Source organism: Palaemon carinicauda, chromosome 10 (genome assembly GCF_036898095.1).
Source record: "Palaemon carinicauda isolate YSFRI2023 chromosome 10, ASM3689809v2, whole genome shotgun sequence".
Lineage (NCBI taxonomy): Eukaryota > Metazoa > Arthropoda > Malacostraca > Decapoda > Palaemonidae > Palaemon > Palaemon carinicauda.
In genome coordinates, this window is record NC_090734.1 from 128,637,881 (window position 1) to 128,664,817 (window position 26,937).

At 36.3% G+C, this 26,937-nt stretch overlaps 1 protein-coding gene across 1 annotated transcript in view; it reads left to right on the top strand.

The window, feature by feature from the left end:
- Positions 1 to 1,180: 1,180 nt before the first annotated feature.
- The window catches only part of LOC137648753 (2-acylglycerol O-acyltransferase 2-A-like), a 41,047-nt gene continuing 15,290 nt past the window's right edge, over positions 1,181 to 26,937 (top strand). Inside the window, exons 1-5 of the mRNA XM_068381835.1 lie at positions 1,181 to 1,253; positions 1,768 to 1,949; positions 3,084 to 3,168; positions 6,671 to 6,845; positions 7,580 to 7,779. Of these exons, the coding sequence (XP_068237936.1) occupies positions 1,830 to 1,949; positions 3,084 to 3,168; positions 6,671 to 6,845; positions 7,580 to 7,779 (580 nt within the window). The 5' untranslated portion in view covers positions 1,181 to 1,253; positions 1,768 to 1,829. The remainder of the gene's footprint in view (positions 1,254 to 1,767; positions 1,950 to 3,083; positions 3,169 to 6,670; positions 6,846 to 7,579; positions 7,780 to 26,937) is intronic.

The following is a 26,937-nucleotide window of genomic DNA, read 5'->3' on the forward strand; positions in this document are numbered from 1 at the left end:
CCTTCCATTCCACTACTTTACCTGTCATCCATTCACTCAGCAATAAAGCCACACCCTCTCTCGCTCTTCCCCTTTCAATCCCAGACACTCTACCAGACATTTCACCAAACATCACTTCACCCTTTCCTTTCATCTTTGTCTCACACAAGGCCAATACGTCCATCCTTCTATTTCTAAACATACTTCCAATCTCACATCTTTTACTCTCTATCGTACTATATACATATATATATACATATAATATAAGAGATAAAAATAAATCAATAGATAGAAATCTGTCATAAATAGGAATTAAAATTTAATCTATCAAAGTCTTCTAAACTAAAAACCATGAAAAGATAATATTTGATAAGACGCTCAACAGTATAAGTATTAATAAGACTCTTTATGGAATATTATTTCCTAAACTTAAATATTTACCGGCATCAGAAACGGTCTGGAAATTGAATGTATTGATAGAATTTTTCATATTTGCTAAATAATATTCCCGCACTCAAAATATAACTAACCAAACGCACGTTTTATACGACAAATTACAAGATTAAACATTTATTCTGTCAATGAAAGTATGTTTTAAATGTTTCATTACTAAATTCTTATTTTCATATTGGATTTGTCTCAACGTAATGAAACGTATTAGCCAAAGGAAATAGGAAAAGCAACAAAAGTGGTCTTTAACTCTGAAGGAATATAATATATATATATATATATATATATATATATAATATATATATATATATATATATATATACATACAATATATATATATACATATATACACTAGACATATATGTAACGTATCTAGCTATATATACAATATATACAACCATATACATAAATGCATTCTATCTATACACATATCTATTCATATATAGACATATATGCATGATATCTATACACATATATTCATATATGTAATGACAGACATATAGCCGACATACAAAAAGAACAATGTGGGACTTTTCTTCGCATCATTTCCTCCCAGCCTGACGAGAGCCTGAACCGAGTTTGATTGGTACTGCTAGGGTGCCACAGCCCATCCTCCCCCTTTTCTACCACAAACGAAGATAGATAGATAAGCTGATAAATATATATTAAGGTCTAGAATCAAGTACATTTATAAAAGTAAACCGCTTAATTAAGGGCAACTCTTTCTTAGTAACCCCTTCGAATTTCTCCCTCAGGTGGATCCCTCTCTGCTACTTAACCTGGTACCTAGGAGACAGGACCATCTGCGACAGAGGTGGAAGAAGGTATGGTGTGTGTGTGTATGTATCTATAAATATATATATATATATATATATATATATAGTTTGTTATAGTATATCCATGTTATCAACTTCTGAGTTTCAATATCTTACACCATGATAAATTTCCTTCCTTCCTTATATGCATACACAGATAATAGCACTCATACACACACTTACACACACACACACACACACACACATATATATATATATATATATATGTATATATACATATATTATATATATGTATATATATATATAATATATATATATATTTATATATATATATATATATATATATTATATATATATATATAGTGTTCTTTCCCAAGCAATTGATATATAAAAACTTTCTTTCCCAAGCAAGTAATATACGCAAAGTCTTCTTTCTCAAGCAAGTAATATATACAAAGTCTTTTTTTCCCAGGCAAGTAATAAACGCAAAGTCTTTTTCCCGAGTAAGCAATATAGATAAAGTCTTCTTTCCCAAACAAGTACCGTAATACATACTCCTCAGACTTCAATGGTTCCGTCACTGGGCATTATGGAAGCACTTCCCGCAACTACTTTCCGATCCACATGATCAAAACGGCCGACCTCGACCCGTCCAAGAACTACATCGTGGGCTACCACCCCCACGGGATCCTCTGTGCCGGCGCCTTCAGCTGTTTTGGGACGGAAGGCACCAATTTCAGCAAGGTAGAGACAGCCCTTGTTAGTTTATTTACTTATTTCCTTTCCTCACTGAGGTATTTTCCCTGTTGGAGGCCTTGGGGCTTAAGCATCCTGCTTTTCCAACTGGGGTTGTAGCTTAGCAAATAATAATAATAATAATAATAATAATAATAATAATAATAATAATATAATCTCTGAGGGCTGTACTTAGAACAAGTAAAGTTTCCCACGTCTTCCCATTCAAGTTGTGTAAGCGTTAGTTCTGGTCAGCAATTGTGATGGGCAAGAAATGGCAGGGGTAATTGGCCTAGAAAGAATCTCAATATCCGTGGGTCAGACACCCGTATTCCTAGAGAGAGGAGAGAGAGAGAGAGAGAGAGAGAGAGAGAGAGAGAGAGAGAGAGAGAGGAGAGAGAGATGATTTATCTAAAATACGATATTTGAGTCAAATACTGATTTTAAAACGATAAATATATCTGATTAAGGATACTCCCCATTCTTTTCAAATGTAATTAACTTGAATTATCCCTGATTTTATCTAAATAAGAAAACTTCATATATAATTAATACGTCTGTATCATAAAATTCGTAGCATATTGCATCATTCAACTCCAGTCTATGAAAGTTTGTTCAGAAGAATTATAGTTTCACGAACTGTTTTAAACTATATCAATCGTATTTTAATATACTTTTCAATATCTTCCACAATTGTTCTCTCTTATTTTCAAAAGTACCTGATCTTATTTCTTATCCATTAGTCCTTATTTTTTGTAGTTGCTTACATATAGTAAATTTATAATAGGGTGCAAATTTTGTATCTGTTCACTTACACGGATATTTATAATTTAATGATCTCAGGAATACAGGCTAATTATAATGATACACAATATTTCCATTACTACCATTAAGCTTAAAAACATGTGGTCTACCGTTAATTAATTTAGTGCTTTATCCAAGATATTTTTTATATACTGACTTTATAGATTACATAAGTGATTATGACGTAAATTAATACCGTAGTTTGTACGATCTTAATTACCCATCTAATCTAGTTTAATTAATTATAAAAATCCCTTTAGTTTATATTAATCCTCTTCATATGCATTTTATACTGATTCCCTAATCAACCACAAATAGTAATAAAATATAACCACATAGGTCTATCCAGGACTAACGCCCTACTTGATGACGCTGGAGGTGCAGTTCCGCCAACCGTTCTACAGAGAGTTCCTGATGTCATCCGGTGAGTTGCCAAATAATCTTAATCCTGTTACGATTCGAGGTTAGGTTATTATCTGAAGGCAATCGCTGGTGTACCCCTTAACCTATGGCCTATGGGAGAAATCACTGCAGTGATGATCCAGATGTAAAATAAATTACTTAATATATATTTGGGGGATAAGTCAATACAGGGGGCAGATTGCTTCCGGAGAGAAGATATTAGACACAAAAGTAGTCTATGTGCAGCTATGGTAGGATCAACAATTTAGTTTTGATAGATACTGACGAAGTATTCAATTCATTGCTAAAATCGTGTCACAACGGGATGAAGAAACGTTTCAGTACGTTTGCTAAAGTAATAACTATATTTAGGGAAATAATAATGATACTAGATTTTGGCCATACAGACAAGTATGGGAACGAGCTTCCAATCACTAAACAAGTAATTTCAGGTATATATCAATGGCATTAAATACTCTATTAATAACACTATAACAATAACAAAAACATCAATAAAGGTAACGATAATCAATGTAACGACTTATTACATTGAAAATGTTTAGAAAATATTGATATTGATGTTCTTATCAAAAGAGATATAAGTTCATTTCAAGGCCACTGTACATAATCCTGTCGAATTCAGGAATTTTTTCTTGGACTGTAAATCAACACATCTCCACCATGATAGCTGATTAGTGAGTTTGCAACACGTGGCTATTTTTGATGAATATATATCACTAATACTCATGATTTTAATCAATATAAATACCAAACATGAATTAAAATCACGCGTTTTAGTGATATATATATATATATATATATATATATATATATATATATATATATATATATATATATATATATATATATATATATATATATATATATATATATATATATATATATGTGTGTGTGTGTGTGTGTGTTTAAACAAATAATATTAATATGTAATTTGTTTCTCTTGTCCAAACTTTTTAAAAACTAAACGCTAAATGATATCTTTTTCATATTTAGCATGTTTATTCTCTTCTTTTTATGCCAAAAACCGATGAAACCTGAATACTGTAGTCTCAAACTTGAAATCAGGACTATCTTCCAATTACTGTACTCTAATTTAAACATTACAGGTTCTATTCTATTCCACTCATATTAATCTTCAACACCAATTTCCAGTAAATTTCATCTCTACTTAATCCTTATTTACGTTATACCTAGTTCTCTATATTTCTTTTACTTCAGTCTGTTTTTCTTTTTCTTCTCATATTGTATGATTTCCCTTACTTCGTATCAATATCGGCGTCATTGAATATAAATTTTCCAGATATTTCATTCCTGTCCTCTTCTTCTAGTTTATGTAGTCCTATGTTACTTCCCCATTTTCTGACTTGCCTCCTCTCTTCCTCTTGGCCTCTTCCTAACTTCCCCAACCCCTCTTTCACTTCACAATTTCCCCAACACCTCTTTCACTTCACCGCTTCCTAACTTCCCCAACTCCACTTTCAATTCACCACTTCTTAACTTCCTCAACCCCTCTCTCACTTCACCACTTACCAACTTCCCGAACCCCTCTTTCACTTCACCACTTCCTAACTTCCCCAACCCCTCTTTCACTTCACAATTTCCTTAACACCTCTTTCACTTCACTGCTTCCTAACTTCCCCAACTCAACTTTCACTTCAACACTTCTAAATTTCACCAACCCCTCTCTCACTTCACCACTTACCAACTTCCCGAACCCCTCTTTCACTTCACCACTTCCTAGCTTCCCCAATCCCTCTCTCACTTCACCACTTCCTAACTTCTCCTACCCCTCTCTCACTTCACCACTTACAAATTTCTCCAACCACTCTTTCACTTCACCACTTCCTAACTTCCCCAACCCCTCTCTCACGTCACCACTTCCCAACTTCCCCAACCCCTCTTTCACTTCACCATTTCCTAACTTCCACAACCCTTCTCTCACTTCACCACTTCCCAACCCCTCTTTCACTTCATCATTTCCTAACTTACTCAACCCCTCTTTCACTTCACCACTTCGTAACTTCACCAACCCCTCCCTCACTTCACCACTTCCCAACTTCCCCAACCCATCTTTCACTTCACCACTTCCTAACTTCTCCTACCCCTCTCTCACTTCACCACTTACCAACTTCCCGAACCCCTCTTTCACTTCACCACTTCCTAGCTTCCCCAATCCCTCTTTCACTTCACCACTTCCTAACTTCTCCGACCCCTCTCGCACTTCACCACTTACAAACTTCTCCAACCACTCTTTCACTTCACCACTTCCTAACTTCCCCAACCCCTCTCTCACTTCACCATTTCCTAACTTCTACAACCCTTCACTCACTTCACCACTTCCCAACCCCTCTTTCACTTCATCATTTCCTATCTTACTCAACCCCTCTTTCACTTCACCACTTCGTAACTTCACCAACCCCTCCCTCACTTCACCACTTCCCAACTTCCCGAACCCATCTTTCACTTCACCACTTCCCAACTTCCCCAACGCCTCTCTCACTTCACCACTTCCTAACATCCCTTACCCCTCTCTCACTTCACCACTTACTAACTTCAACCACCCTTTTACGTCACCACTTCCTAACTTCCCCAACCCCTCTCTCACTTCATCACTTCTCAACTTCCCCAACCCCTCTTTCACTTCACCATTTCCTAACTTCCTCAACCCCCTCTTTCCCTTCACCCATTCCAAACTTCCCCTACCCCTCCCTCACTTCACCACTTACTAACTTCAACCACCCTTTTACTTCACCACTTCCTAACTTCCCCAACCCCTCTCTCACTTCATCACTTCCCAACTTCCCCAACCCCTCTTTCACTTCACCATTTCCTAACTTCCTCAACCCCCTCTTTCCCTTCACCCATTCCAAACTTCCCCTACCCCTCCCTCACTTCACCACTTACTAACTTCAACCACCCTTTTACTTCACCACTTCCTAACTTCCCCAACCCCTCTCTCACTTCACCGCTTACTAAATTCCCCAACCCCTCTTTCACTTCACCACTTCGTAACTTCCCCAACCCCTCTCTCACTTCACCACTTCCCAACTTCCCCAACCCCTCTTTCACTTCCCCATTTCCTAACTTCCTCAACCCCCTCTTTCCCTTCACCCATTCCAAACTTCCCCTACCCCTCCCTCACTTCACCACTTACTAACTTCAACCACCCTTTTACTTCACCACTTCCTAACTTCCCAAACCCCTCTCTCACTTCACCGCTTACTAACTTCCCCAACCCCTCTTTCACTTCACCACTTCTTAACTTCCCCTACCCCTCTCTCACTTCACCACTTACTAACTTCTCCAACCACTCTTTCACTTCACCACTTCCTAACTTCCCCCAACCCCTCTCTCACTTCAACACTTCCCAACTTCCACAACGCCTCTTTCACTTCACCATTTCCTCTCTTCCTTAACCGCCTCTTTCCCTTCACCCATTCCAAACTTCCCCAACCTCTCTTCCACTTCACTGTCTAACTAACCACCCGCTCTTACTTCTTCAGGCGCCGTGAGTTGCAGCAAGCAAAGCATCGACTACATCATGAAGAAGGAGGAGACGGGTCAGACGCTTTGTATCGTGGTTGGGGGAGCCAAGGAGTCGCTAGACTGCCACCCGAAAACGGCTGATCTCTATCTCAAGAATAGAAAAGGTTTCTGTAAGATGGCTCTCAGATATGGGTGAGTTACTATAATAAATTTCTAACATGATTTTCGCTTAGTGTTAAAAAGTAGAAATGTTGGTTTGATGCCAGGCATTTGGGTCATACGGCCCAACACAAGGACCAGGGAGAACATTCAGCAAAGAGGTATAGTTTTGCACATAACGCCTCATTCAAAATTTGAAATGAAAGTTAAAAGAAATGGACAGCAAGATGGAAAAAATTAAGTATAAGATTAAAATGTGGGGCCACTAAGTAAAACCCTTACAAGGGTAGGCTAGGTTTTACTAGGCTAAGTAAAGCTAATTAAAGATGAGCACCATCAAAATTTAGTCTTATGCTAGGACTTTTGTCCACGCCCCTCCCAATAAACTGTCCTTACTCCAAGAGATTGATTGGTATTCATTGCTAGTTCTTTACTCATAAAGACCTTTAATTGTAAAAACCAAGCTCCAATAGAAAATTGGGATTTTTGTCCCAATAAGTTCCTCACAATCTCTCGTCTGATTACCTTTGAAATTCTCATCCACTACTGCTTTCCAAAATGCGTAAATTTCCATTTCTATATGTAGACCAAGCTCAGTTCTTTATTATCTTAGCTAGGCTGGGCAAGAAGTTTAAAATTGCCAATTCAAACCGTTAGAAACAAACTTGTATCCAACTAGACCTAATTTCAGAGCATAGCTCGTTCAAACTTTCATAACCAAATAGATTTTCTGCCACTGCTATCAAACAATGCTCTTTCAATTCCAGTGCCTCCTTGGTGCCAACATATGGGTTTGGCGAGAACGACATCTATGACCAAGTCCCAAACCACGAGGGCACTCTCATTCGGCGATTGCAAACAGCTTTCCAGAAAGCCGTAGGATTTGCTCCCCTAATATTCTTCGGCAGAGGCGTCTTCCAGTACGGGTTTGGTATCATCCCATTTAGGAAACCCATCTATGTCGTAGGTGAGATATTGAAAGGTTAATACATACATACATACATACTTGCATACATACATATATACATACTTACATACACACACACACACACACACACACACACACATATATATATATATATATATTCCCATTCATAGTGGGGAAACGTTTATCGTGGTGAAAGAGTTTGCGCATCGCCATCATCAGCAAAGCTGTAGTAGTCAGAGCCGCCCATACTAGGTCTATTTGTTGTGAGAGATCAAACGAAAATCTCCCACCATCGCCAATCCGCATTGGTAATGAATACTGGCATTTTGACATGTCTGAGGCCTTTGTCACAGCTTTGTAAGTGCACAAAATACAACACGTGAACGTAATATCTTTAACTCGAAGACTACCAAAGTCTATACAAACGGCTATAAACGAACACGCACATTGACGGTGGATGAAGCTTGATTGTATATGATACACATTTATGTATGTGGTCATGAAAGGTGGATGGCTGCGTACCCTACCCTATAGATAACAGTTGAGATGTAGACATACAGACTTATAATCAATGCGAACTGATGTGAAAGAAGCCAAATCCACCACAGTTTCCATACAAAATATTAAGTAGCCTATTTTAAATAATTCTTTCCTATATATGTATTATTTGCAGAAGAATTGGAAGACCCAGGCCTACATAGCTTAGGACTATAAAGCGCGAAGTAGATAGTGAATGGGGAAGTATTGATTTAAAAGCTCAAGATAGAGATGACTGGCGAAATCTAACCATGGCCCTTTGCGTCAATAGGCGTAGGAGGAGATGATGATTAGGATATATATATATATATATATATATATATATATTTATATTTATATGGCAAATCTACTTTTCTTTGTCCGTGTTTCCTTGCATTGTCTAATTTCAGTCATTAACATTGTTGTTTTGTTAGCCTCTGTTTCATTTACGTATTTTGAGTAATTTTTCAACAAAGCTTATTAGGGGAAGACCCTTATATATATATATATATATATATCCGCTTCTAGTCCACTGGAGGACAAATGTCTAAGACATGTCCTTATTCATGTCTGGGGTTTGGCAAGTTTTTTGTCACCCCACTAGCCAACTGCGGTATAGTGATGGTGGGAGATTTTTTGTTTGATCGCTCACAGCAAACCAACTTAGTATGGGTGGCTTTGACTCTTCTTATAGCATAGTTATCATAGCGATACGCAAACCTTTTCACCACGTTAAGGTATCCACACCCAGAATATATATATATGTATATATATATATATATATATATATATGTATATATATAAATATATGTATATATATATATACATATAAACATCATTCGTTTGTATCTATACTTATATGCATACGTTCGTACCTGGGCTATTTTTCCTTACAATGAGTAGCTTCAAAACATAAATAATGAAAATAAAAAAATAATTTTTTAACAAGTAAAATTACTTTAATTTGGAAACATAATCAAGCCAGGTGTTAAGATAACAACAGATGATATAAATAAATTTGAAAAAAAGTCAAAAAAAATTTTTCTCTTGGTTAAGATTCTTCATCAAAATACCTATAGTATAAACTTTAAAATTCTTTCATATAAAATATACATTTTAGAGAATATTACTACAAAATACATTTATATATTAGAGATATATATATTATATGAAACTAATGTTTAATTTGGCTGTAAAAATTAGAAATCATGAAGGAGTTTTACTCATTTTGTTTGGTAACACAAGTGGTAAAGCATTTTCCAAGGATGATGGTGACGTGGCAAAAATAGAATTTGGTGTTATGGCTTATAAAACATTAATAAGCCATTATAGAGGCAATGGTAAGTCTTAGAATATATGATTAGTCATTTAAGGATATTCCAATCTAGAGACAGCTATAAATAGGTAAAAACATTAAAAAAATCGAGTTTTGTTGTTAGCAGACGAATTTATTTTGGGAATCGAAACTAAATTATTAAGATAAAATATGACTAATTGTCTAATTGCATTTTTTTAGACTTGATTTTCATTTTTTAAGATATTGTTCGTCTATTCTAATAAATGGTTTATCGATATATATTATTCATAATAGGCTTGTAATCTCAAAAAAATCATGGACACAGTGATGGTATGGCCACCTGTTGACTGTAAAAGTAACTAAAATATTGCAAAGAAAATTAATACTAGTTGCAACTTTGTATATCAAAGAGGCTATTTTATGCAAGATATACACTATTTAATCATTGCAATGCAAGATGAATATATTAAGAAATAATATTACTTTTCTTTGGAGTAATAATTTATTCAATTGCTAAGATGAAAACTATTTAAAAATTGAATTTAAAAAAACTATTAGTAACTTTTGTATCTGAGAGTATTCATTAAAATACCTATTGTCTACGCTATAAATTTCTTCCCTATAAAATACATCTTATGCATAATAATAATACAAAATATATTTATTTCACGTAATAAAATGTCCTTAGATACTAATAATGATCTATTTGATTGTAAAATTAGAAATATTAAAGGTGTTTTGCTAATCATATTTGGTAAAATAGATAGCAGACGGAATTCTGAAACAGAGTCAGCAACTTGTGTTACCAGAAGAAATAAGCAAAATACCTTCAAGATTTCTAATTTTACAATCAAATAGGATTTTGATGATATCTAAAAGAATTTATAACTTTATGTAGATATATATTATGTTAGTTCTGTACATAAAATATATTTTATATAAAAGAATTTTAAAACTTGAACAATAGCCCTTTTAATGAATAATATGGGCAAGGTTGGAGTTGTTAGAAGTGGCTAGTAAATTTTCTATTTTAGTTCTCTTTTCAGTATTTGCCTTCATAATTGGATATATTATATCTCCAAATAAAAGTAATTCTATTTTCTAATGTGTTCGTCTTATATTGCAATGATAGAATAATGCATGTCTTGCACAAAATACCTTCTTTTGGATATACAAAGTTGCCATATAGTATCAAATATTTGTCTACATAAATAGTTACTTCTCTGCCAATAGGTGTCCATACCATGGCCGTGTCCATGAATTTCTTGAGATTACGAACCTATAATGAATAATAAATATCGGTAAATCATTAAATGGAATATAGGAACCGTAGTATCAAAATTAAAGATGAAATTTACATGGTAGAATGGGCCATTATATAAGATATTGTTTTATTAATTTAGTTTTGTTTCCCTAAATAAATTCGTCTGCTAATAATAAATCTCTATTTTTAAGGTTTTCATCTATAATTAGCTATCTCCAGGATGGAATATCCTTTAATGATTAACTGTATTAGATTCTAAGGCTTAAAATTGCCTTTAAAATGGTATATTAATGTTTTATAAGCCATAACACCAAATTCTTTTTTGCCACGTTACCAAACTAGATGACTAAAAACCCTTCAAAATTTCGAATTTTACAGTCAAATAAAACATTAATTGGATGTAATGCATTTCATTTCTTACATATAATTGTATTTTGTAGCATTATTTTATAAGAAAAATATTTTATCTGAAAGAATTTGGAAGCTTAGACAATAGTTTTTTTTCTTTTAATGAAGGATCCTTGCCAAGAGAAAAGTTGGTAGCAGTCTCTTCTAATATATTTGTATTATCAATTTATATATATATATAATATATATATATATATATATATATATATTAGAGTTCTCTTGCTTGAGGGTACACTTGGGCACACTATTCTATATTATTTCTTTTCCTCTTATATTTTCTAAGTTTTTATAGTTTATACATGAAATATCTGTTCTAATGTTATTACTGTTCTTGACGTATTTTGTTTCAATTGTTCATTACTTCTCTTTTAGTTTATTTATTTCCTTTCCTCAATGGGCTATTTTCCATGTTATTATTATTATTATTATTATTATTATTATTACTTGCTAAGCTACAACCCTAGTTGGAAAAGCAGGATGCTATAAGCCCAGGGGCTCCAACAATGAAAATAGCTCAGTGAAGAAAGGAAACAAGAAAAAATAAAATATTTTAAGAAGAGCAACAATATTAGAATAAATATCACTTTATAAACTATAAAAACTTTACCAAAACAAGAGGAAGAGAAATAGGATACAAGATCTAACAGTGTGCCCGAATGTACCCTCAAGCAAGAGAACTCTAACCCAAGACAATGGAAGACCATGGTACAGAGGCTATGGCACTACCCAAGACTAGAGAACAATGGTTTGATTTTGGAGTGTCCTCCCAGAAGAACTGGTTACCATAGCTAAAGAGTCTCTTCTACCCTTACTAAGAGGAAAGTAGCCACTGAACAATTACAGTGCAGTAGTTAACCCCTTGGGTGAAGAGGAATTGTTTGGTAATCTCAGTGTTGTCAGGTGTATGAGGACAGAGGAGAGTGTATAAAAAATAGGCCAGAGTATTTGGTGTATGTGCAGGCAAAGGGAAAATGAGCCATAACCAGAGATAGGGATCCAAAGCCATTGAATGTATATTAGAAAATGTGTGCCAAATTTGAATGCAGCTGCTTCTAGTCTACTGCAGGACAAAGGCCTCAGACATGTCTTTATTCTTAGTTCGACAATCCTTCGTCTTCTCTTCCTTCTCCTGCTTCTTTTATAATGTTAGGAACCCATTTTGTTATTCATGATGTCCGTTATCTGTCATTCTCAATATATGTCCTACCCATGTCCATTTCTTTTTCTTACATGCCAGAATATAACAATGCATATTATTGTTATTGTTATTACTATTATTATTATTAGCTAGGCTACAACCTAGCTTTACAGCAAGGAAAGGTAGCCTAGTGAGGGAAGAAATATAATGAATATATATATATATATATATATATATATACGCGTAAAAATCACAGGAAAACATGATGCTCAGATGCGGAAGAACCACAGGGAAAATGAAAATAAGAAATATACGCTTAAGTCCTGACTAGTTTCGTGATACTTCTTCAGTCCTCTGAAGAAGTATCACGAAACTAGTCAGGACTTAAGCGTATATTTCGCATTTTCATTTTCCCTGTGGTTCTTCTGCATATATATATATATATATATATATGTATATATATATATATGTGTGTGTGTGTGTGTGTGTGTACTGTATCAGAAGTAATGTATAAAACATATATTAAGATCAGTAATAAGACGAAGAGACTTGGCGCCCGATTTGAAATGCGTGCTGATACAGACATATTTCCTTCGCCAGTAGGAAACACGTCGTCATTGGCCAAATGATGATGACGTCACAATGTCATTGTGACGTCATCATCACAATCCTCCTACCTGATTGGTTGGAAAGTTCATGACGTAGAAGAAACAAGAATTTCCCCGGGGAAAAGTAGTCAATCAGACTCAGTATTGTCGTTAATTTGGAATGTTTTGTGACTGGCTCGTGATCTTCGTCATCATTACAGATTATTATGGGATAAAAACGTAATAGAATAATAACATAAGTTTTAAATGATAATAAGAATTACCAGTTATGAAAGAATACGTATATATAAGTGAATTCATAGCAAAAGCAATTTCTTTTGAAAGTTGAGATATGGAATACTCTAACGTGATGAAATGGTTTGTTGTATCGCCATGATCAGCAAAGCTGTACTAGTCAGGGCTACCCATACTAGGTAGGTTTGCTGTGAGAGATCAGACAAAAATCTTCCACCATCACAAAAATGCAGTTTGTCCAGCGTGGTGATGAAAACTTGCCAAACCCCAAAATGAATAAGGACATGTCTGAGGCCTTTGTCCTGCACTTTACTAGAAAACAGCTGTTTCTAGTCCACTGCAGGACAAAAGACTCAGACATTTCATTATTCGTGTCTGTGGTTGGGCTAGTTTTCATCACCAGGTTGGCCAGTGTGGAGTTTTGTCTGATCGCTCACAGCAAACCAACCTAGTATGGGTGCCCCTGACTATTATTATTATTATTATTATCCAAGCTACAACCCTAGTAGTTGGAGAAGCAGGATGCTACAAGCTTTATCTCTTACCTTGTCATCCGGAAATGTACAGCGTATAATACGCTTATGCGTTTGTACATATTTATATTTGCGTAAACTTATTTTGGGATACGGATGCGTTTTTTCCAAATTTCTATTTCATGATATATTTTGTTCTTATCCACGTTAATTGTTCATGAATGTAAGTATTTTTTCTATTAATCAATTTACAAACTTACATTTTTATTATCCAATATTAGTTGTAGACACTAACGGAATTAATAATTATAGTTTTAAGAAAATTTCTGAAAATTGGCGCCAATCACACCAGCCAGTAGGAAAATCGCTTCCAAAGCCTCTTGGCAGATTACGAAGCTTTAAGCCAATAAGAACGACAAAATAAAAACCTGGCAAAGTGAAGGTCTCTGATTGGCCAAAGCACCAATTCCTACTTTTGAAGAAAGTCACTGTGATTCTGGTCCTCTGGAGCTGAAGACGTACGGTGGTCAAGGTGAGCTAGTGGTGAAAAATACGATTTATTTACTATTTTTCTTTATATTAGGGCGATGTTTTGGATTTTTCTAAACTGTAGAGGGTCGATTATAGTCAGGAGAATACTGAAATAATAATTTTCGACAAATACTTTGAGCCGGTGACGTCTAGAAAGGTTTTGGTCGGCCATTACACCGTAAAAATAAAAAAAAAATTCCTTTTCGATTTTTGTGAATATTCCGAGCTGCCGAAGACAAAGGTGTTAACATTATTTTAATGTAGGTTCGTGAAACAAAATTGCAGTGTTAATACCGCTAATGAGTGTTTGGCAAGTAAGAGAGAGCGCCCAACATGGTATCTTTAATGTAGATAAGCACCAAGGAATTTTTTACGTTTATGTATTGAAGGTGACGTTCGAAATAGTACAAACCAAATGACATATTTATTTAGTTTGAATATATACATTAGCCTAATTTCTCATTCGAAGTGTCTTCGTAAATCATATAAAATAGGACGGTAAATGTGTAGGAGAGCTCCGCGCTCGATTTAAAAGTTTCTAAAAGTAGAAAACGAAAGAAAACAGTAAATTAGAGCTACAGTTACCTTGAAACTGTGAGATAATCCTCCTACAACCACCTAACTCTTACACAGAAAATGTAAGCATAAACCTACTACTACAATTATGGGGGACCCCAGTGGGAAGCGGGGTTTTTGGGTGGGGGGAGGAGGAGAAAAGTGATTTTTCGGGGCACTACCAAACCTAATACAACTACCTACCCTACCCTGGGGGCCATGTATCCCTACCTAGGCCTACCGGGGGGGGGGCCTCCGCCCCCCCTGCGACCCCCCCCCCTTAAGGCCACAGTAATTTTCAGGGCACCACCGAACCTAAGACACCCACCTAACCTAGCCTATGGGGCCCTGTACCCCTACCTAGGCCTACCGGGGCGGGTGGGGGGCGGGGTTCCGCCCCCCCTGCGACCCCCCCTTAAGGCCACATTGAGTTTCAGTTCAAACGAAACAAATTCAAATGAAAACGCCTTTTGCAAAAAAAGGAACACAAACTTCAAATTAGTCTCAATATCTAACTTACCTTTGAAACAAGACACGAAAAAATTGCACCTCCTCTTCCTTTTCCCACGAGTAACCACACTACGATCACACCGGAATGCTAATTTGTTGTAATCTATACGGCACACATTTTCACAATTAGGGCACTTTTTTCTGCCAAAATCAAACCATGACGTTGAGCAAATGCAATTAGCAAATCAACTTTCCCTGAATAATGTACACAAAAATCCCCATAAGAAATAAAGCAATTGTCACAAGTGACACAGTCGGAACGGGATGAAGGTCCTGCTAATTGCTCCATACTTCACGGCAAAATGAGCTTTTCAGTTTGAAGGGAGATCCGAGACGTGCAAAAATATTCCTCCGCGGAACTTCACGTAAACTGTGGTAACTGGTGGAAAAATAGCAGGGATAAGTGAAGTAATAAGTGTCAGCATTGGCTAGATTTGTAAAAACTGCCATGATTGGTTTTCAAACAGTGTGACGTCAAGAAAACACCTGTTATTGGTTAGAATAGCATTGAGAACTAGTTTGCCATACGCAGTAAGGTGGTGAAACAGCTCATTTTAGCCAAGACATCACACAGTAAACAAAAACAAACACTTAGAAAAAATCCAAGTGAAACATAACAATACACACGAATATCTTCGTTAAATAGAAGCTGCTCATATATTGACTATTATATAAGCGTTCTTTATGATATAATAGTGAATTGTAGGTGTTTAAATTCTTCAAGATCTTCCGCGGAGCTCTCCTACACATTTACCCCGTTAACAATTGTGTTGGTCTTCAAGTGTCAGCCACGCCCCCCTCTCTCTTATATTCAGATATTTCATTACCCTTAATATATCCGTTATATTTTTATTGAATAATCAACTTTAATTGTAATTAGAGTGGTTATCATAAAAATTACTATAATGTAGTTTTTGTAATGAGTAGATATAGGATGTTAAAAGAATCGGAAATGTGTCTTTTTATTCGGAATATTCGCCAATTTACAGTATATATGCATTTAGTTATTTTCCCGACGGTAATTTACGCTTCCGCGATCTACATTGGCGTATAATGAACGGTTTTTGACTTGCGTATGGTGACCCTTTAGTTGGTGTCACTCGGATAATTTAGCGAAAACGGTTTTGTTCAGTTTTGCTGGACACAAATATGACGGACAAGAGTTGTCCGGTTGTGAACTGTAGAAGGGTTTGAGTCAGAAATTTATTACTTATATATATATATTATATATAATATATATATGGTTTTTTTTGTGATTCGAATATCTTTAAAACTACTTGACCGAATGTCGTGAAATTTGGTTAACTGATTGGCCATGATCCATGGACGATTTGATTTGATTTTGGGAGTGATTGGGTCAAAGGTCAAGGTCAGGAAAAAGTAAAAGAAAGGGTAATTTTGTTATGACGTGGTCAATTTTTATCCGATTTGCGTGAAATTAGTGTCCAAATGTGCGTAATTCAATTGCCCATTTTGGCGAAGGTATGCGCTCTACCGAGTGTTATCAATTTTATTTCCTTTATGACTATTTCCGTAATTGTAGATATTTATATTTGGTTGTATAAAGCGCTCTAAGTGCTTCGATAATGTGGATTTAACAAATACGCAATACGGTGTGTGATCAGCAAAGCTTACATCACGTGTTGTCTTTTATGCAAAGTGAGCAGATATATCAATGTTAAAACACACACACACACACACACACACACTCTCTCTCTCTCTCTCTCTCTCTCTCTCTCCCACTCCCACGCACTCTCTCTTCTCTCTCTCTCTCTCTCTCTCTCTCTATCTCTCTCTCTCCCACTCCACGCACTCTCTCTCTCTCTCTCTCTCTCTCTCTCTCTCTCATCCTCAATCCCACTCCCACTCTCACTACCACTCCCACTCCCGCTCACTCCCACTTTCACTCACTCTCACTCCCCCTCCTCCTCTCACTCCCATTCCCACCTCTCTCTCTCTCTCTCTCCTCTCTCTCTCTCCTCTCTCTCTCCTCTCTCTCACACACCACTCTTACTCCCACCCCACTTACTCCACTCACTCTACTCCCACTCACTCTCACTCACTCACTCTCTCCCTCTCACTCCCACTCTCACTCCCACTCCCTCTCACTCCCATTCCCACTCTCTCTCTCTCTCTCCTCTCTCTCTCTCTCTCTCTCTCTCTCTCTTACTCCCACCCCCACTCACTCCCACTCACTCTTACTCCCACTCACTCTCACTCACTCACTCTCTCCCTCTCACTCCCACTCCCCCTCTCACTCCCACTCCCCCTCTCACTCACTCTCACTCTCTCCAATTCACTCTCACTCACTCATTCACGTAGCTCTCTCTCTCTCTCTCTCTCTCTCTCTCTCTCTCTCTCTCTCTCTCTCTCTCTCTCTCTCAATAGCCACTTACTCAGCCACTCACTCACTCGCTTAGCCGCCCCCCCCCCCTCTCTCTCTTTCTCTCTTTCTCTTTCTGCTTCCCTAATCCTATCACTCAATGCAACCCTACTACGCACTACGAACCTTTCAAGATCAGTTTGTCGTACTTATACGCTCTTATGTATTCTGTGTATCACTGCCTAATTTGTGTTAATTGTCAAATCCACATTATATTAACACTAAGGAACCTGCCCCCCCCCCCTATAACTTGCCCTCTCTCGGAATATGGAAGAAAGCATGCGTGTATGAAGGAGTAATTTCAGTAATCTTAGCTTGGTCGAGGTCATTACCTCCGCCAACGAAGTTGGAAGGAGGCTATGTTTTCAGTCTGTCTGTGTCCTTGTGTTAGTGTGTTTGTTTGTTTGTGAACAGTTTTCTGGCCACTATTTTAATCGTAACGAAACTTGCAGGGATTAACTGTTATGTAAAAAGCTGGAAGTGATTAAATTTTGGAAGGTCAAGGTCAAAGGTCAAGGTCAAAGGTCAAGTAAAATATCCAATTCACGTCATCAGCCATAAGTTTGGACATCGTTATCACAGAGACTTCAAACTTAGTTCATATTTGAGTGAATGAAAATCCACGCCAATTATTAAATGTTGATTTAACCATGTTTCAGATAATGATATGTAGAAATATTGCTAGTTCTATTACTAACAGATTGCATAGGAATTCCAAATTTGTTTCCTTTGCCAAACTTGAAGGTTTTGCGAAAGATGTGTTCACCCCTATGGTCGTTTTCTGGTTAGTGTAACTTAAAATTGATTGCCAAAAGAATTAAATTCTTCTGTTAGTGTTTTTATCGTTTAATTGATTTTGACATTGAAATTAGTTACGTAATATAAATCAGTAAACGTCGTTTACAATTATATATTGAAATTAATAGCTTGGGTCCATCAAGACAAAGAAAACTATAATTATTAAGCCATTAGGTGTGAGGGCTGTGAATATTCAACTTTCACTTTAAAAGTTACTGCTTTCCTAGTCCTATACAGAAGGTGAACCCTAATCTCTACTGAGACGAAAGTCAGAAAAGACAGGAAAAAGTCCACTCTATATTTCTCGATAAAATGACCGCATTTCAACCGAATCTCATGAAATTTGGTTAACTTATTAACCATGATCCAAGGACAAATTGATTAGATTTTGGGAGTGGGGGGGGGGTGGGCGGTTTGTCCTAGCCTGTTTTTTGACTAACCACACAAAAGTGGTTTTCTATATATTTGCTCTTCGTTACAAGGATGGACCTACTCGTTGTCTGTGAATTTTCAAAAGAGATTGTTTCATCTGAAAATGGGAAGCCTTATTTAGTAATTAATACTAAGACTTCGTTTAGTGTTAAGGTAAAAAGTTGAATTTGTTTTGCATTAATTAATTTTGTTGCTAAATTATTAGCTTTAAAAAAATGGTTATTAGTTATTCCATGATTGCATAAAATGTCGATACTGCCTTTAATACTTTGTGGATTAGGCAATTTGAATCAAGGCGTGATTATTATTATTATTATTATTATTATTATTATTACTAGCCAAGCTACAACCCAAGTTGGAAAAGCAAGATGCTATAAGCCCAAGGGCTCCAATAGGGAAGAATAGCCCAGTGAGGAAAGGAAATAAGGAAATAAATAAATGATGAGAACAAGCTAACAATAAATCATTCTAAAAACAGTAAGAACGTCAAAACAGATATGTCATATATAAACTATAAAAGACTTATGTCAGCCTTGTCAACATAAAAACATAGTTATCAACAAAAATATTTTGACTTTAGTAGTGGTTATAAAGGTTCATTTCTGTTTTGTTTAACCATAATAGAATTAGTGAAGAGGCTAGAACTATTATAATTTTAATCTCACGGCGTACATATTCTTAATGACTTAATTGTTCACACTTTTCTATCTGATTTCTCTTCCTCTTGTTTTGTTAAAGTTTTTATAGTTTATATAAGAAATATTTATTTTCATAGTTTTGATGTTCTGAAAATTTTTCATTTCTCCTTGCTTCCTTTCCTCACTGGGCTATTTTCCCTGTTGGAGCCGCTTATAGCATCCTGCTTTTCCAACTAGGGTTGTAGCATAGCAGGTAATAATAATAATAATAATAATAATAATAATAATAATAATAATAATAATAATAATAGTAATAATAATAATAATAATTTGAAATTGTGGTAAAGAACGACTCAAAAAGGTTGAACAATGGTTCCACGATCGTGGAATGTAGCCTGTGACATCATACAGCAATGGCAATCTTTGTTTCAAATTACAATTTAGGAACCGAATTCGAAAGTACGTCTTTGTTAAATCCAAGGAGGTTAAAATGGGCCGAGTCATGCTTGCGTCTCTAGGTGACATAGGCACTCATGCATGAGTTGTTCGACTTGCTCATTTTTTTTCTTCTTCTTCTTCTTCTTCATTGCCCACTTGTATGTGAGGTCGATGTTTCTGATCAGCTTTCTCCATGTACCTCTGTCCCACACTTCATCACCGGTTAATCCCTTTGATCGAAGGTCATCCTTGATACAGTCCATCCACCTTCGCTTTGGTCTCCCTCATTATTAGAATTATTATCATTACTGTTGATGTTGTTGTTGTTGTATAGTTGCTGTTAATAACTGTGGCTTTTCCGAAAGAAATGCATAAATCAGTTTAACCAACTACTGTAAATAGCTTGTCATATAGTTGGGTCCATACATGAACTTTGCTCTAATACACATTTACTTCACGGCCTGTTTCCTGGTCCTATGACACAGGCGGGTTCCTAAGCACTGCATGACCTACGCAGTCACTTCGTCGTATAACTGGACATATTCTAAGGTCTTTTGCATAACACACATTTCATGTTTATTGCCACATGCTTTCGTTTTGAAGCCGGGCCTTGATTTAGGCTTACTATTTATTTCCTCTTTATTTTCTTCGAGATATTTACCCTTAGTTTTCATATGTTGGTTGCAGAATCGTAAGAAGTTAGGACGAATTTCTTGTGTAATTCTGATATTTGATAAATTATTCTTGAAAGCATCTATTGATATGCTTTTTGTATTAAACCATCATCAATATTTTTTCTATCAATTTGACCCTTAGTTTTCATATGTTGGTTGCAGAATCGTGAGAAGTTAGGACGAATTTCTTGTGTAATTCTGATATTTGATAAATTATTATTGAAAGCATTTATTGATATGCTTTATTTTGTATTGAACCATCATCAATATTTTTTTCTATCAATCACTAGTGGGCAGGCGTAATCAAAGCACTAGTTTGTGACTAAACTCTTCCTGTAAGTGGGGTGGGGCAAGGCGAGACGGCCTTGGGTGGGGAATGTCCCTAGTCTGTTTTTCGACCAGTCAGACCAGATCCTGACTCAGAACAAAGTGGTTTTCAACATATTTGCTCTTCGTTAAGAAGACTTCGATTTTCATTTTGTTTAATCAGTTTATAATCTGAAAAGAGGAAGCCTTATTTAGTTTAAAGTGTTAGTAAGTTTATTTTGTTTTGAATGTATTAACTATTGAATTGATAAATGCTGATGTCAAGAATAGCAAAAATGTGGCAGCTTTAAAGAAAAACCTGAAGACTTGTCTCTTTGGAAAGTGTTATGATAGTGATGTGAAAACCATTAAGCCTGAATGCAAATGCTAGCTTATAACTGAAAAGATACAGAGCAAAATATTAACTGGAAAGAAATTATTTTCACACACCAAGGCCCGCCTGAACAGACTCTTAGTGTATGATGGAGGGCGAGAAATAAACCCCTAAAAGTAAAAAAGTAGAACGCATAATATGGTCTCAAGTATTAGAGGATATATACGACAAACTGAGCCTGTATGTTCTGTAATACTTTACACTTTTTTTTACTTTTACGGGTTTATTTCTCGCCCTCCGTCAGACACTAAAAGTCTGTTCAGGCGGGCCTTGGTGTGTGAAAAAATAATTTCTTTCCAGTTAATATTTTGCTCTGTATCTTATCAGTTATTTCGCTAGCATTTGTATTCAGGCTTAATAGTTTTCAGGTCACTATTATAACACTTTCTAAAAAGATAAGTCTTCAGGTTTTTCTTGAAAGCTGCCACATTTTTGCTATTCTTGACATCGAGTGGAAGGTCGTTGAAGTAGGGTTTCGATGTGTGATAGGACCAGGAAAACAGCCCTCAAAGTAGAGTGACCAATTTAAGATATTGAAAAAGCTTCCTCTTCAAGACTAATAGATCGTAATTCATGCACACTAACTATGCCCAAAGCAGCACGTAGAATAGAATTAGGGCCATATCGTCTGTGGTTCTTACGTGCTTGGGAAGTCAAGTTTCAGACCAAAGGACTTTACTTTTCCTTCCAGACTGGCACAAATATTTGCTTGTAGGTTGTTCCTGCAAGTGAACACACACATCATTGCAATTGTTTATATATACTTATTTTTCATGACCCAAATTTCTATGTAAAATGTGAATAAAAGTAAATACTTCAATAACAATGGAATAAATTATCTATTTTTATCAATTATATTTTTTATTATATTCATTATTGAGTTTACTTAATGCTCATCCACAATTGCCAGTAAATCATGTTTACAATACTGAACTGCATATAGTTATCTCCGTAGAATATACTTATCCATATGCTGGCTGCTTATCCAGCCATGTTTAAATCTTTCACGAATGACTTAACTGATAGTTCAAGAATGGCATATTCTAGCACTGGGGAGGGTTGGCGGCAGGAAAGGCATCCGGCCATGAAAAATTAGCCAAAACAACTATGGTCATTTAGTATCATCAGAATGAAATTAATGATTGGGTCAAAGGTCAGGGTGACGAGGTAAGTTTTATTCAATTGTCTATCTTGTGACGTCTTGGCCCTAAATATGGCATTGGCAACAAATGTTTCTATGCTGAACAGCTTGACATGTCTTCTTATAGTTTATATATGAAATATCTGCTTTGATGTTGCCACTGTTTTTAAAATATTTCATTTCAATTATTCATTTCCTTATTTCCTTTCCTCACTGGGCTATTTTTCAGTGTTGGAGCTCTTGGGCTTATAACGTCCTGCTAGGGTTGCAGCTTAGCTAATAATAATAAAACGATAAATGCCCGGCAATATTTATTTTACATGCAAGGCTATACCAGCAAATTTTCTTAGCTCATCAATCCATAGTCTTCTCTACCTTCCCCTGCTTCGTTTGGTATCTGAAGGGACCCATTCTGTAATGTTTTATGTCCATTCATTACCTGTCATGCTCATTACTATTGTCAATACTACTGCATGAGGGTTTCGCCTTTACCAAAGGGGTCATCAGGTGGGTTTCGCCTGCTTCTACTTTCAAGGAAAATAGTTGCAGTCTTGGTTGCCACGACCCTCTTCAAAGTTCAACGAAAACCTCAGTTCTACAATGCCAGTGGGACACAGTATACTAGATGAAGTCAGACTTGCTGCTGCTGCATTTGTTCACCTGACAAAGAAACAGTACAAGCGAGTCTTTATCAAGGAACAATGCATACTAGAACAAGTATGGCTTTTACCCTCTGCTGATTCCATCTTGTAGAATATTCCCTTTAGATATGGAAGACCAGAATGAACTTTGCTTAGACTGTTTCTCTCAATGTCTCTCAACCTAGATGGCGGCCATACCTTAGCTTGAGCACATCTCTTACATTATTCTAGTACAAGGAATCTTCTACTAGGGATAACCCTTACTCTAGTAAGGGTTATCCCTAGTAGAAGACTTGTTTTTTCTGCATTTGTTCACCTGACAAAGAAACAGTGCAAGTGAATCTTTATCAAGGAACAATGCATACTAGAACAAGTGTGGCTTTTTCCCTCTGCTGAGTCCATCTTATAAAATATTCCTTTTAGATATGGAAGGCCAGAATCAACTTGGCTTCGACTGTCTCTCTCAATGTCTCTCAACCTAGATGGCTGCTATACCCTAGTTCGGGCACTTCTCTTCCACTATTCCAGTACAAGGAATCTTCTACTAGGGACACAACTTACTGAAAGAAATCAGACTTGTTCTTTCTGCATTTGTTCACCTGACAAAGAAACAGTACAAGTGAATCTTTATCAAGGAACAATGCATAGTAGAACAAGCATGGCTTTTTCTTTCTGCTGAGTCCATCTTATCGAATATTCCCTTTAGATATGGAAGATCAGAATTAACTTGGATTTGACTGTCTCTCTCTCAATGTCTCTCAACTTAGATGGCTGCTGTTGTTCATTCTTTGGCATTTTCACCCACTGCTGCTGTTCCTTCAGCCACTGGTGCTGCTGCTTTCAGTTTTCTCTGCTTTCTTCTTTCGGTTTTCTCTTTTTCTTCCTTCTGTTTTTTCTTTCATCTTTCTACCTTTTTCTTCTATTTGTTTGAATTTTGCAGCCTGTATATTCTTAGGATTTTTTTTAGCTTTTATAATTTTTTTTTATTTTGTAGGGGGGTTATATCCTAATTCCCTGTTTTTAGTTTTTCCTTTTTTTCTATTTTTAAATTTTATCTTATTTTTCTATCTTTTTTTTCTTTTTTTTTCTTTTTTTTCTTTTTTTGTGATTTTCTATTTTTCTAATTTTTTTCAGTATTTTCTAGTATCTCCATTTCATTGGATGAGATATTTACTGAAGGCAAACTCTCTTTGTTTATATCCATTAAATTTTCAAGGCTTTCTATTCTTTCTGCCTTCAACATATTCTCAATTTGTAGTCCCTCTATCTCTTCTTTCATTTGATTGATTTTTCTCTCATGTTTTGCTATAACTGCATCTGGTAATTCGCTGACTTTGTGATGGTTTATAATTTCGTTTTCTAGCAGAGTCTTGTCGTTTTCCAATTCTTTCCTGCTCTCTCTTTCTTCCTCCAGTTCCTGGAGAATCTTGTGTTTTTCTTCCAGAACTTCATTTTCCGTCTTCAATGGTATCTCCATTAAATTTTCAAGGCTTTCTATTCTTTCTGCCTTCAACGTATTCTCAATTTGTAGTCCCTCTATCACTTCTTTCATTTGATTGATTTTTCTCTCATGTTTTGCTATAACTGCACCTTGTAATTCGCTGACTTTGTGATGGTTTATAATTTCGTTTTCTAGCAGAGTCTTGTCGTTTTCTAGCAGAGTCTTGTCGTTTTCCAATTCTTTCCTGCTCTCTCTTTCTTCCTCCAGTTCCTGGAGAATCTTGTGTTTTTCTTCCAGAAGAACTTCATTTTCCGTCTTCAAACGATTGATGTAGATATCTTCTTTGGACCCAAGATCTCCTATGCCTCTCTGCTGCCTGACTTCGTAATGTTTCTTAATTTCGTTTTCTAGCAGAGTCTTGTCGTTTTCCAATTCTTTCCTGCTCTTTCTTTCTTCCTCCAGTTCCTGGAGAATCTTGTGTTTTTCTTCCAGAAGAACTTCATTTTCCGTCTTCAAACGATTGATGTAGATATCTTCTTTGGACCCAAGATCTCCTATGCCTCTCTGCCGCCTGACTTCGTAATGTTTCTTAATTTCGTTTTCTAGCAGAGTCTTGTCGTTTTCCAATTCTTTCCTGCTCTTCCTTTCTTCCTCCAGTTCCTGGAGAATCTTGTGTTTTTCTTCCAGAAGAACTTCATTTTCCGTCTTCAAACGAGTGATCTCCATATCTTCTTTGGACCCAAGATCTCCTATGTCTCTCTGCTGCCTATGCCATCCTTGCATATCCTCCTGACAGCGGATGAAGTCCCTTTGAATATTTTGAAGCATCGATATGATATCTTCTTGTCCTTGGTTATCAGCAGGAATTTCGTTACTCAAGTTGTTGAAGTTTGGTGGGTATGCTTGTAGCTCCTCTTCTGTCTGAAGATGGAATGTTTCCAATTTGGCATTCAGCATATCCTGCATCATTTCTTCTATCTTGTTCATCTCATTAGTAATTCTGGTCTTTATTTTATTATTAAACGCTCCCATTATTTCATACTCTTCCTCTTGTTCCTTATTAGAAATTGACTCCTCCTTTCCTTTCTCTTCCAGGCTGTCTTTTCTTTTCTCATCTTTTTCTGCTTCTTGTTTTTTCATGGTTACGTCTTTCAAGACTCCTATTTCCTTTGGGCCATTGGGCCCAATAGGCTGGTCTTGTTTACCCCTGGGTCGTTCATTCTGACATATGCACTGCTGATAATCGAGTACTGCCTTCTGGAGGGCAGATCCCCTGCCCCTTTTGAGGCGGGTCTGATGACCTGCTATATGTGCCCTGAGAGGCATATTTTTCTGCTCGATTGGGATATTTCTCAAATGCTGTTGGATGGCAGTCAATAAGTCCTGAACTTTTTCACTCTTAGGGTCAATATGGTTTTGTTTCCCTGCGGTAAGGAATCGCAGCCATTGTGTTTGGTCCAAGGTTGCGTTGTGGTCTTCTTCCGTCTCTTCGGGAACACACACTACACTTTCTTCAAACTTCTTCTCCGAGTTTTGATCAGTTAATTTCCGAATGAGAGACCTCGTCATTTGGAATACGGGTTGCATTTCATTTCTGTATTTTTTCATGCTTGAAATAAAATTTGCCATTCTTGTATTAAATGAGGGTTGACTTTCATTCTCGAGGCTCTCAAGCGCAGATTCGTTATTGCTTCCATCTTTTTCGACGATTTCTTCGGACTCGTTCACTCTTTTGTTTGTGTCGCTGATAATTTCTTCTTTTTCTCGTCGTTCTTTTCTTTTCTCAAGTCTGACCCGCATCAAATGATCAACTTTTGCCCTTGTAAATAGATGCAATCGGTCTTTCAGCTGATGTATTTCACTATCCTTCTCTTCCCCTCGCTCTCTTTCTTCCTCTAGTTCGCGTTGAATTTTTTTCTTTTCTTCTAGATAATTTTCCTTTTCTTTCTTCAAATGATTCATCAGAGCATTTTGAGCTTTATTGCGCTCTCTTTCTTCCTCTAGTTCGCGTTGAATCTTCTCTTTTTCTTCTAGATAATTTTCCTTTTCTTTCTTCAAATGATTCATCAGAGCATTTTGAGCTTTATTGCGCTCTCTTTCTTCCTCTAGTTCGCGTTGAATCTTCTCTTTTTCTTCTAGATAATTTTCATTTTCTTTCTTCAAATGATTCATCAGAGCATTTTGAGCTTTATTGCGCTCTCTTTCTTCCTCTAGTTTTCGTTGAATCTTCTCTTTTTCTTCTAGATAATTTTCCTTTTCTTTCTTCAAATGATTCATCAGAGCATTTTGAGCTTTATTGCGCTCTCTTTCTTCCTCTAGTTCGCGTTGAATCTTCTCTTTTTCTTCTAGATAATTTTCATTTTCTTTCTTCAAATGA